This window comes from Eubalaena glacialis, chromosome 8 (assembly GCF_028564815.1).
Source record: "Eubalaena glacialis isolate mEubGla1 chromosome 8, mEubGla1.1.hap2.+ XY, whole genome shotgun sequence".
Lineage (NCBI taxonomy): Eukaryota > Metazoa > Chordata > Mammalia > Artiodactyla > Balaenidae > Eubalaena > Eubalaena glacialis.
The window spans coordinates 108,003,606-108,016,646 of NC_083723.1; the positions used below are offsets into that span (position 1 = coordinate 108,003,606).

A 13,041-nucleotide genomic window follows, 5' to 3' on the forward strand; every position below is an offset into this window, starting at 1 on the left:
TAGATGCATAGAAAGCTTTCGACAAAATTCAACACCCATTTATGATAAAAGCCCTGCAGAAAGTAGGCATAGAGGGAACTTTCCTCAACATAATAAAGGCCATATATGACAAACCCACAGCCAATATTGTCCTCAATGGTGAAAAACTGAAACCATTTCCACTAAGATCAGGAACAAGACAAGGTTGCCCACTCTCACCACTATTATTCAACATAGTTTTGGAAGTGTTAGCCACAGCAATCAGAGAAGAAAAAGAAATAAAAGGAATCCAAATAGGAAAAGAAGAAGTAAAGCTGTCACTGTTTGCAGATGACAGGATACTATACATAGAGAATCCTAAAGATGCTACCAGAAAACTACTAGAGCTAATCAATGAATTTGGTAAAGTAGCAGGATACAAAATTAATGCACAGAAATCTCTTGCATTTCTATACACTAATGACGAAAAATCTGAAAGAGAAATTAAGAAAACACTCCCGTTTACCATTGCAACAAAAAGAATAAAATATCTAGGAATAAACCTACCTAAGGAGACAAAAGACCTGTATGCAGAAAATTATAAGACACTGATGAAAGAAATTAAAGATGATACAAATAGATGGAGAGATATACCATGTTCTTGGATTGGAAGAATCAACATTGTGAAAATGACTCTACTACCCAAAGCAATCTACAGATTCAATGCAATCCCTATCAAACTACCACTGGCATTTTTCACAGAACTAGAACAAAAAATTTCACAATTTGTATGGAAACACAAAAGACCCCGAATAGCCAAAGCAATCTTGAGAACGAAAAATGGAGCTGGAGGAATCAGGCTCCCTGACTTCAGACTATATTACAAAGCTACAGTAATCAAGACAGTTTGGTACTGGCACAAAAACAGAAATATAGATCAATGGAACAGGATAGAAAGCCCAGAGATAAACCCACGCACATATGGTCACCTTATCTTTGATAAAGGAGGCAAGCATGTACAGTGGAGAAAAGACAGCCTCTTCAATAAGTGGTGCTGGGAAAATTGGACAGATACATGTAAAAGTATGAAATTAGAACACTCCCTGACACCATACACAAAAATAAACTCAAAATGGATTAAAGACCTAAGTGTAAGGCCAGACACTATCAAACTCTTAGAGGAAAACATAGGCAGAACACTCTATGACATAAATCACAGCAAGATTCTTTTTGACCCAGCTCCTAGAGAAATGGAAATAAAAACACAAATAAACAAATGGGACCTAATGAAACTTAAAAGCTTTTGCACAGCAAAGGAAACCATAAACAAGACCAAAAGACAACCCTCAGAATGGGAGAAAATATTTGCAAATGAAGCAACTGACAAAGGATTAATCTCCAAATTTTACAAGCAGGTCGTGCAGCTCAATATCAAAAAAAAAAACAACCCAATCCAAAAATGGGCAGAAGACCTAAATAGACATTTCTCCAAAGAAGATATACAGATTGCCAACAGACACATGAAAGAATGCTCAACATCATTAATCATTAGAGAAATGCAAATCAAAACTACAATGAGATATCATCTCACACCGGTCAGACTGGCCATCATCAAAAAATCTAGAAACAATAAATGCTGGAGAGGGTGTAGAGGAAAGGGAACACTCTTGCACTGTTGTTGGGAATGTAAACTGATACAGCCACTATGGAGAACAGTATGGAGGTTCCTTAAAAAACTACAAATAGAACTACCATACGACCCAGCAATCCCACTACTGGGCATATACCCTGAGAAAACCATAGTTCAAAAAGAGTCATGTACCAAAATGTTCATGGCAGTACTATTTACAATAGCCAGGACATGGAAGCAACCTAAGTGTCCATCATCGGATGAATGGATAAAGAAGATGTGGCACATATATACAATGGAATATTAGCCATAAAAAGAAATGAAATGGAGGTATTTGTAATGAGGTGGATGGAGTTAGAGTCTGTCATACAGAGTGAAGTAAGTCAGAAAGAGAAAAACAAATACAGTATGCTAACACATATATATGGAATCTAAGGGAAAAAAAAAAAGGCCATGAAGAACCTAGTGGCAAGACGGGAATAAAGACACAGACCTACTAGAGAATGGACTTGAGGATATGGGGAGGGGGAAGGGTGAGATGTGACAGGGTGAGAGAGTGTCATGGACATATATACACTACCAAATGTACAATAGATAGCTAGTGGGAAGCAGCCGCATAGCACAGGGAGATCAGCTCGGTGCTTTGTGACCACCTAGAGGGGTGGGATGGGGAGGGTGGGAGGGAGGGAGATGCAAGAGGGAAGAGATATGGGAACATATGTATATGTATAACTGATTCACTTTGTTATAAAGCAGAAACTAACACAACATTGTAAAGCAATTATACTTCAATAAAGATGTTTAAAAAAATAATAATAATAAATAAATAAATAAATAAATATTGTTTCAAAAAAAAAAAAAAAAAAGCAGCCCCTTCCCCTCCCAAGCTCTGGGTGTGTGGCTTCCAGGTGGGGAGGGCTGGTCTTGAGCAGCATCCACCATCCATGACATGGTCTCTCTCCACCATGGGAGGTCACCCCATTCCCAAGCACCAGAAGCACACAAATCTACATGTACCCGCACCCGTGAGCTCTCGCTGTGCTCTGGCACAGCTTTCCAAACACCTTCGGCATAAAGATACAAGTTCTTATAAAAGCTCCTCCTCTTGGCCCCGCTAGGCCGGGGCTCTCCTCCCACCCACCCATTTTGCAGATAAGGACTTTGAAAAGCCGAGGGTGGACCCTGCCATGGCTCCCACAGATGAACAAAAGGCATGGAGAGTGCTACCTGGTTACCCTAGTGAACTCAACTCTCCCTGGGAGACCCATTATGGAGCAGCCCACTTAATTGTTCGGGGGTGGGGAACACAGGGGTCTTCCTTCCCAGGAACTGTTTGCTCTTGCACTGGTTCTATAAGCGAGCCCTTGGCTCCATCAGTCTGTGGGACCTTCATGGCAGTAGAATCACCCGCATACAGACACAAATGCCCACTCCAACTCTAGGGACCAGTGCCCGGGACACACATGGACGCACTCGCCCAAACCACCCCCTCCCCTGCAGACTCTCACAGATGCTTTCTCCATACACAGAGACACCTCCAAAGTGAAGGGGAGCACATGCTCAGCCAGTCTCTCTCCCTGGGGCCATGGAGCTCCAGGCACAGGGCCAAACACATCCCGCCAACAGCCAGCCAGGAGGAGATGGGGGAAGGGAAGCAGTAAGAATTGAGGTGAGTGAGCAGAAATTCCTGATCCTGAGTCTTTAGGCATCAGAATTTGGGGGCAGGTGGGGCAAGGCACTGGGAGGGGATCAAATTCCCTGTGGAGTTTAGAAAATAGCACAGATGCCCATCTGTCTTGGATGGCTTAGCTGAAGCCAGCTTAGAGAGGCCAGATGGATGGATTAGGGGCCTCTGGAGGTCCTCCCACCTCTATGTTTCCACCAATCTCCAGACCCAACCACATACACACATAAACACCTTTTCCTCCAGGCCCAGGACCAACAAACAGACACATACCGTTTCCTTACCACTATTATCTTCATAATCAGTAACAGCAGCAGCCAATACTGAGTATGTACTATGGTCCAGACAGTGCATTAGAGGCTTTTACATGCATCATCTCCTTTCATTCTTACAGTGAAGCAGGCACTATTATTAATCTCCATTTTATAGGCAAGGAAACTAAGGCACAGAAAGGTTAAGTAACTAGCCCAAGGTCACACAGCTAGGACTTGGTGGAACCAGGACTCAAACCCAGGCATGTTTGATGCTGATCCACAATGCCAAACTGCCTCTCTTCAGCCCTGGCCTCTTTGGAGCTTGGGGCTCCCCACTAGGATTTCCCCAGGACGATATCTTATTAAACACTCAGGCAAGCCATAACTGGATCCAAGTACAGCTGGCCCTAAGTGGCATGCCCTTGTTTATATAGGCTATGCGATCTATTCGTGGAACATTCAAATAAAATGTCATCCTGCTCCCCAGTAGGCTGTCGTATCTCATTTTTCTCTATCCTTTCTCTCCATCCTCCATCACTGACCCAGATCCCTCATGCCTTCGGTAGTCAGCAAAAATTAGAGGCACAGAACAGAGGCGAAGGGAAGGGCCTCGGGGCACAACGCAGGTAGTGGCAAGACCTTGGGCCACACAGATTCAGACTAAATCCTCTTCACTGCCGATGTGACACCTCCACTCCCACCCCTCGGCTACTCAAAAGATCCCAGAGGCAGTCAGATCACCAGCAGACTGTGGTCCCCTCTCTGCTTAGTGCTCACTAAGTGGCCATGAAGGCGCACCTCCTGGGCTCCTGGGGGCCGTGCACGCCTGCTCCCTGCACCCTGGCTCCACTGGTCGGTAAGAGGGGCTTCCAGCCAGTCACAGCACAGCCCCCTGGGTGGGCGGCCTACTCACCCAGGTCCATGTCTGCAGCCTTGGGCCGGTGGGAGCAGGGCACATTCTTGAAGATGGCGTCCAGAATCTTCTCCTTGACCTGAGTAATGGTGTCGCAGTTGAGGATCTTCACTGGGACCTCAGGGCTGTTGGCATTGTCTGGGTTGACACAACTCAGGACCTGCGGGCGGTGGGGAGAGGAGGCGAGTGGGGAGGGCAGCATGGAGAGCCCTGGGAATGCCAGCTGCATCCAGGAGTCCTATCCTGACTGGCTCCGCCTCGGCAGGTTGGATTGGACAGGGGTGGGGCGACCCCAGCCAAGCCCTCTACCCTTCCTGTCCCCACAAGCAGCAGGAAAGTGGTACAGCTTCAGCATCACTGCAGGAGTAGGAGCTGCATATTTCACTCCTCTTCACAAGAGACTCCATTAAAATCCTGATTTATCAAAGGGAACAATGTCCAAGCAGGAGGGGGCAGTGAGGGGCAATGTGTCAGAGAATGGACACTACTGCATGTCCCCCTGCCACCTCTCTCTCTCTCTCTCTCTCACTCACACACACACACACACACACTCCCTAGGCACCATCTCAGCAGCACACCCAGACCCTCGCCCACCTCTGAAACCCCCCGCCCCCGTACCTGTGTGTCAGTCTGTCTTTCTCATCACTCTGTCCCATACACACACCCACACTAATGGGAATCTGGCTCCTTTCTCCAAAGATTTCATGTGCTTCGATTTTTGTGAGGGTTCTGGGCTGATCGGAGGTTGGAGAATCTGTAAGAAGCTTAGCGTGTTCTTTAAAAATAAAAAGGTGCCCTTTAAAAACTGCAAGTTCAGGCCACCTGAGAGCCCTTCCTGCCTCCGAACCTGAAACCTGGTATTAGGGGAAGAGGCCACCCTGGCTCAGGACCTCCATTTCTCTTTTTGGAACTAGTCAGATAAGACTCTGCCTAATGCACCAAACTATATTTTTTCCTTTAAAAAGTTCTGGACCAGGGCTTCCCTGGTGGCACAGTGGTTAAGGATCCGCCTGCCAATGCAGGGGACACAGTTCCAGCCCTGGTCCGGGAAGATCCCACATGCCGCAGAGCAGCTAAGCCTGTGCGCCACAACTACTGAGCCTGTGCTCTAGAGCCTGCGAGCCACAACTACTGAGCCCACGCGCCACAACTACTGAAGCCCGCGCGCCTAGAGCCCGTGCTCCGCAACAAGAGAAGCCACCGCAATGAGAAGCCTGCGCACCTCAATGAAGAGCAGCCCCCGCTTGCCGCGACTGAAAAGAAAGGCCCTGTGCAGCAGCGAGGACCCAACGCAGCCAAAAATAAATAAATAAATAAATTTATTTTTTTAAAAAAAAGTTCTGGGCCATTTCTAACAGCTTTGCTTCTCTTGCCGTCCTCAGCGTGGTCTCTCTCTCCGTGGTGAGACCATGGGATCCTTGGGTGGACCAGAGTGGATCCGGTGGGTGCTGTGGGTCACAGGGGCTGCCACGTGGCCGCGCCGTGCCGGGCTCTGCAGCCCCTGTCCGAGCCTGCTGCCTGCGCCCTCTGTGCACTCCCTTCTCAGAACCTTCACTGCACCCCCCCCCCCGCCAACCATTTCCCAACTGCACGTCTGGTCTGCAGATTCAGATGACAGCCTTCCTCCCACCCCCACCCGCTCCTGCTGCACGTGGCGGCAATCAGAACCCTGGCCCCTGGACGCCTGCCTTTCATTAGCGACCAGACTGCTGTGAGCTCCCACGGGAACATGCTCATTCCATTAAGAAGAAGAAAACCTCCTAAATCTGTAAAACCGAACTCTCACCCTCAAAATGTTTTAAACCAAAAACAATGCTGGAAGGAACTCTGGACCACGTGCTCCTCCTGCGTGCCCTCTCCCAGCCATTCCCCGCCTCCTAAGAGCCTTCCGGGACCCCTCCCAGCCCCCTCCGTGGCCAAGCACAGCCTAGCACTCGGTGCTGCCCTGGGGTCCTGAGCTCTGGGCCAGTGGTGGTGGAGCCTGGCCTCCCCCAGGCAGTATCACAGCTTCTTCTGGGCTGTGAGACCATGATGTGGGGGCTGCCACCTGAGTATGCCCCCCTGACGTTTCTGCTTGGCCCTGGGGTTCGCAGTGGCCCCCTGAGAACAACTCTGCGGATGCTTCAGGGCATCCAGAGAAGAAGCAGCGGTCCCACGGAGGGACAGGGTTCCCTAGCCGCTGGCCAAGCCCCAGCTCCACCTGGAAGTTCCCTTCCCCAGCCCCACGCCCACGTCTCTTGGCTCTTTCAGAGCAGCTGCCTGGGGTTTGTCCTGCTAGGTCAGTGCTTCCCAAACTTTCCTGTGAATAGAATCACTAAGGGGTTTTGTGAAAATGCACATTCTGACTCAGGAGGTCGAGGATGGGGTCTGAGACTCTGCATTCAGGCAGGCTCGCAGGTGAGCACCTAGCACTCTAGCAGGCTCCCAGGTTATGCCCTTGGGCACTCCCAGCAGCAGGGCCCTAGGCCATGCTAGTCCAAGTTCAATCTAATTCATCACTCAACACATAGGTGGTGCATCTGACTGTCAAGTGACGCTGGCCGAGCCTCTCAGCACCTGCCTCACTCTGTGGTTACCCTTTCCGCCCAGCACAAGGTTACCATCAGTTGGCCCAAAGTACCCTGGGCTCCTCTAGCCAGTGCTGAATTCCAGGCGATCCTGTCTTTTCCTGACCCCTTCATCTTAGAGTCTCGGGGCAGCCCTGTCTGCTGCTAACACACTTTCTTCCTGGCCCCTCCTCACCACCACCGGGCTGCTCCCCCTTCCATGTGGGGGGGTTTCCTTTCACAGGCCTCAGGATGGCTATGAAACCTCCCCGCAGCCATTTCTTCTCCGAGCAAGACAACTGTAATTTCCTTCCCCTTTCCTCACGGTGCCTCTTCCCCACCTCTTTCCACCTCAAATGGATGCGCGTCCCTGACCCACTCCAATTTCCTCACATTCTCTTGAAGCCATCTGCAACCAGGCTGGGTGTGCTAACAGTAGTTTGGCCTCTGGAATAAAGGATGCTGCAATTTGGGGACAGAGTGTTATTACAACTGTGTTGGATTCAATACTGGGGAGCCACTGATGAGATGGGAAAGAAAGGGAGAGGGAGAGGGAGAGCCCAGGCAGGAGACATTTCAACAGTAGTTCTAGCTCATTAAGAAATCTATTCAGGTCTCTATTTTTGGAAGGTTTTTTTTTTTTTTCCTTTCCCATTTTAATCAGAGCCTCTAACTCTCTCCTCCAGAGCAGACCATGACTGCAAAGAAGCAGGGCCCTCACTCACCCTGCTGCCTCGAAGCCTCGTCAACTGAGCCAATCCCGGCAAATCTGCTGAGATGCCTGCTGGGATTCCCAGGGCCCTCCGAGGATGGAGTGGGACAGGTGCATCACGGTCGCATCACGCCCAGCCAGCAGGACTGGCTTTATTCAGAGTGGCAGGGATGTCTCCCCAGCTGGCCTCGGGGTCTGGGATTCATCCTCGGCTCGCGGCCCCTGCCCGGCTCTGCCATGCCTCGGCCTGTCGTGTGTGTCACTTCCCAATGACTGCATTTTAAATCCCATCTACTCTCTGTCCTCTTTACCACCACTGCTGTCTCTTCCACCTCCATTCTTGGGCTCCACCCACGTACCACCCTCCACATTTATCTTTTATCTTGTTTTTGTACTCCTTTCTTCTACCTCCTCTTCTCTTTCCTGGAAAAGACCTGGTGGGAGATCACAACTCTCTCCAAAAAAAGCCCAAGAGTGAGCTCCCCCGCCTGGAGAGACAGTGGGCACCAGCGGACAGTCATGGCGGGAAAGAGGAAGCAGAGCCCCCGTGAGCCAGCAGTGGGCTGACCCTGGGCTCGCGGCTTTGTACACCAGATCCCACTCCATCTTCTGGACACCTTTGGGAGGTACATGCTGTCATTATCCCTCTTTTATTATTATCCCTATTTTTTTTCAGATTAAAAAAACAAAACCCAAACTTGGAGAGATTAAGCCCCAAATCCCCCAGCTGGTCAGAAGGAGTCATGGCTCCAATCCAGCTCTGCCCGATCCCAAACCCCGTGCTCCTAAATGCTGAGCTTCGCCGCCTCCTAGGATGACTGTTTCTGGCAGGAAAGGGAGTGTGACCTTGACTGAGGGGATCCCCCTGTTCCCTGGACAAACACCTTAAACCGCTAGGCCAGCCTGGCCTCCCATCCTACAGCTCGGGTCACGTAGGTGCGGGCTTCAGAACCACGAGCAACCATTTCTGGCCTCCCCTCTTTCGTGCTCTACATGCTACCTGCTTGGAACTGGTCTGCAAAGTGTGGGTTCTCCGCTGGGAGAACTGCTGAGAAGGAGCTCATTCCCTGGGGTCAGTCAGCCAGCTGTCGGCAAGGGGTTTCTGCCCCACGATCCAGTGCGCCGGCCTGAAAGCACACCCGTCTCTTGCTGTGGCTCAGGTGTGTCTGAGCCACCGGTCCTCAAATCCAGGTGCCCTGGCACATTAGGACAAGGAAGTCGGGGTGACCGGCACAGATGGGACACCAGGCTGGCCCCGGACAGTGGGCACCCAGAGAGGTGGTTGAGACAGCAGTGGCGTTAAAGAGGCGTTAGAGAGGATGGTTGTCAGCATTTCCACCATCCCTTCGGCTGGGCAGGGGCTGCGCAGGGCCAGAACCCACCTACCAGAGCCGTGGGGAGGAGCTGGGAGGCTGGCTTACCAGGGTTTTGTAGTCGATCTGCTGGCGAATGAGCTTGTCCTCGCTCAGAGAGTAGCGGGCCTCGCCCGTGATGGCGTCAATGGGCCCCTTCTCCATCTGCTGCTTGATGGCACAGAACAGGGAGAAGAGGGGCTCCCCGGCACACTCCTGGACACGGAGAAGAGCCGTGTTGGGTGGACCCTGGGCCCCAGGTGTGCGGAGCCCGGCCTCCCCCAGCCTCTGCCTCTCCGAAGGGCTGCTTTCCACTCCTCGGTTTTAATTCTCTTCTCCTGCTCCCATCCCGCTCCTTCCCACTGCCATTCTTGAGCTCCCTTTTCATCTTCCCTGACCCCGTCCCCCTCTCTGCCCCTCTCCCCGCCGTCACTCCACCCTGCTTTCTCTGCAGCCCCATCAAGAGACAGAGGTCATAGAGGGATGGGATAGGGAGGGTGGGAGGGAGGTTCAACAGGGAGGGGATATGGGGATATATGTATACGTATAGCTGATTCACTTTGTTGTACAGAAGAAACTAACATTGTAAAGCAATTATACTCCAATAAAGATATATAAAAAAAAAGAGAGAGAGAGAGACAGAGGTCAGTCCTCGGTGGCGTGAACTCCTTAGAAAACAAGTTAGTAATTGGAGGCCGAGCAGCTCTTCCACCTCCCAGGCATGTCCTCGGCTCATGTGCCGCCACACGCGCTCCTGTACCTGCCCAGGACCCTCATCAGCCGCAATAAGTCTGGGGCCGGAGGGGCAGGAGGAGAGCAAGATGGAAAAAAGGGGTGACTTGTCTTCAGCTTGAAATGGGAATGCAGGGTCTTCTCAGAGGCTCATCTCCCCTCACCTGTGAGAAAGCGGCCTGTGGGGACCGTGCCTCTCAAGCCAGGCCTGACCGTGGGTCTCTGTCTCCTGAGATGGTCAGGAGCCTGTCCCCTCCATGACAAGGGAAACAACATTTCTTGGCGGGGTTCTAGGAGCTAGGCCCCAGCATCTGTGGACTTGGGGGCCGTGGAGGGAATAGGGGGGATGCTGGTTCATTCCCAGGCTGGTGGGGAAACTGAGGCAGGCCCAGAGATCCCCCAGAATCCAATCATACCTTGAGGAACTTGTAGAGCAGGAAGGTAAACCAATTGGTCAACATCTTCTCAGCCACCGACTCAGTCCTGGCACCAGTCACAGAGGGACCCAGCAGAGCAAGACAAAGACAGAGGCAGCTGGTCAGACCTCAGGGGCTGGGAGGGCAGGGGGGATCTGCATGGCTCTTGCTGCTTAAGGCTTTCAGGCCAAATCTTAAGACCCTAAGGGATATCTGAGTTCCTTGGACTCCTAGACACGGCATAATGGTAAGACAAGCTTTGCCTACCAAGCGGGGAGATGACCTTCTGTGCGCAGGCTCCCGGGTGAGTTTCTGTGAGAATGCGTTAGAGCAGCACTGTCCGATTGTCCAAGAGTACTTTCGGGGTTGATGAAATAGTCCAACAGCGCTCTGTGCTGTCCAACATGGTAGCCACCAGCCACAGATGCCCACTGAGCACTTGAAATGCAGCTCGTGCCGCTGAGGAGCTGAATTTTTTATTTTATTTACTTTAACTTAGATTTAAATAGTCACATGTGGCTCATAGCTACCACATTGGTGATAGCCTTAGAGAACTTTATAGGATAGGTGTGTTGCTTGGGGTAAGAAAAGAAAAGAAAAAACAATCTGGGAGATACTCATTTGGCAAGGGATAGAAAAGAAGGTGGCAGGGGAAGAGGGTCATGGAAAAAGGCCAGATAGACTAGACTGAGCCCATCCTCTAAGCTAAAGACTCCCAGAGTAGGTAGTAACATGGAGCTGGATACCCAGCTCATTGCAATAGATGCCCAAATTGTCCTATTTAAAAGGCTTCCACGCACTTTGGAACTTCTCCTGGGAACCTTTCTAGTGTTTTATTTGCAATGACAGGGAGTTCATTCTTGAATCTAATTTGCATCTTTCATGCTGCTACCCAAACCCATTTATTCCTTTACTTTGGAAGTGAAAACATCACAGCAGCATTACGAACCAAAGGACACTTTTGGTTGCATGCATTTAGAAAAAAACTACATTCAGACTTGCAGTAAGAGTGTGGCCAGCTCCGAGAGAAAGCACCCATCCAGGTATGTCTGGATAGAGTTGAAAGTGGCAGTTGCCAGAAGATACTAATAACTAAAATCCCAATGCAGCTGGGCAGCTGCCAGCACAAAATGAAGCTGAGAAGAGAAAAGAAGGAAGACTATTGAAAGGAGGGGGGCAGCCAAGGGCAAGAAGAAGAAAAGGAGACGGAGGAGAGCAGAAGGGAGAGAGGGCAACTGGGAGAGAGCAAACGGAAGACCAGAGGAGGGGACACACAGAAACAGAGCGAGACCACGCCAGGAAACTGTCGGTGGGAGTTCTGGCAGGTGGTGGCAACCCTAGAATTATGCTGGTGGGTGGCTGCGTGGGGAAAGTAAAACGACAATCAAAATGATCTACCTTGCTGTTTCCAAAGCCGTATGACTGCTCCTATATGTAGCAGCCTTTTGCAGCTGTGCAGGCCAATGCCCACTGCACCAGGAAAAAGCCTGAAGTAAACACTTCAGAAAGCCAAGTCTACTCACTGGACCAAGCAGGAGGCCCTGCCTCAGACTCAGAGACCAAGGATGGAAGGCAGGGGACAGGCAGAGGCAGACGGTAAATGGGGTGGTCCAGGCAGAGGGTTGGATGTAATGGCCTGATGGGGGAGTTTTCCAACTTCATCTCTTCGAAGGCTAAAGGGATTGGAATAACAGCCTGGAAAAGAAATGGCCTTCAAGTACATGAACAATTTGAATGGCAGCGTAGATAGAGGCAGAGGGTCTCGATTTCCTATCAGGCAAAGCCACGGTATATGGTTATGTCTGCACACGTGACCATGCAGATTTCAACAGTGTCGAGGATGAGGCATCCCACAGTGTTGAGAGGTGGACCCTGGACCCGGGCAGAGCCCATAGCAGGTGCCAGGAAATACTTGCTGTGTTGCATCAGGCGAGTTGCCACTAAAGACCTTTAATTCAAACACAGACTGGACCAGTGCTTTTCAAACTTTAACACACATTCAGATCCCCTAGGTTTCTCGCTAAAATGCTGATTCTCATCTAGTAGGTGTCGGGTGGCAGCTGAGATTCTGCCTTTCCAACAACCTCCCAGGTGATGCTTTTGCTCCTGGTCCCAGACAGCAGTGAGCGTTGCAGGGGCTAAAGTTTCCCAACTTGAGATGGTGAGGTGGGTTCCCAGAGAGGCCCTGAGGTATCTCTCCTGATTCAAGTTCTGACTTAGATAAGGTGAGGGGATGGAAAAATGACCTCTGAAGAGTGCACAAGAGAAAAACTCTGATAGAGACGGTCAAATCAGGGGAGGATTAGAGCAGAGGGAGGAGAATGGAAAGTGGATTTAGGGGCAGGAGAAACACCACGGGGTGAGCGGATGGGCCGTGGTTGAGTCACAGGCACCAACATGATGGACACGTTCTTCTAAGAGGGCATGGGGTGCACCCTGGCCTCTGGCCAGGTCAGTACCTGACCTTGGGGGACTTGGCTGCTCCTGGGAGCCCTGCCCTGGTCTCCCTGAGGGCAGGAGGGCCAGGCCGGTGCGCGGGGCTGGGTCGGGGCCCCCGGGGCCGCACCCCTACCTCCTGAGCAGCAGCTTGGGATGGTTCTTGCTCTCCAGGTTCTTGTCTATGAGGTCAGCCAGCAGCTGCTTCAGCACGTCAGTGGCGTACTCCAGCTTGCTCTGCAGCACCGTCATGATGAGCGAGGCCACGTTGCCGCGGTCCCGCATGGAGAAGCTGCGCTGAGACTCCAGCGTGCGAACGAAGGACAGCAGGAACACCTTGTTGTTGATGAGCTGAGCGAAGAGCTTCAGGCCTTTCTCCACGCGCTCCTGCCGGTAGCCCGGGACCTG

The 13,041-nt window shown here is 51.0% G+C and overlaps 1 protein-coding gene across 3 annotated transcripts in view; it reads right to left on the reverse strand.

The window, feature by feature from the left end:
- Positions 1 to 13,041, reverse strand: part of PLXNA4 (plexin A4) — a 447,622-nt gene that overhangs the window by 31,017 nt on the left and 403,564 nt on the right. For 2 of the 3 annotated variants that reach the window (XM_061198737.1, XM_061198735.1), the window contains exons 22-25: positions 12,770 to 13,038; positions 10,198 to 10,264; positions 9,119 to 9,265; positions 4,440 to 4,599 (exon numbers count right to left, since the gene is read on the reverse strand). In XM_061198737.1, the coding sequence (XP_061054720.1) occupies positions 4,440 to 4,599; positions 9,119 to 9,265; positions 10,198 to 10,264; positions 12,770 to 13,038 (643 nt within the window). The remainder of the gene's footprint in view (positions 1 to 4,439; positions 4,600 to 9,118; positions 9,266 to 10,197; positions 10,265 to 12,769; positions 13,039 to 13,041) is intronic. The other variant, XM_061198736.1, reaches the window with a different exon arrangement.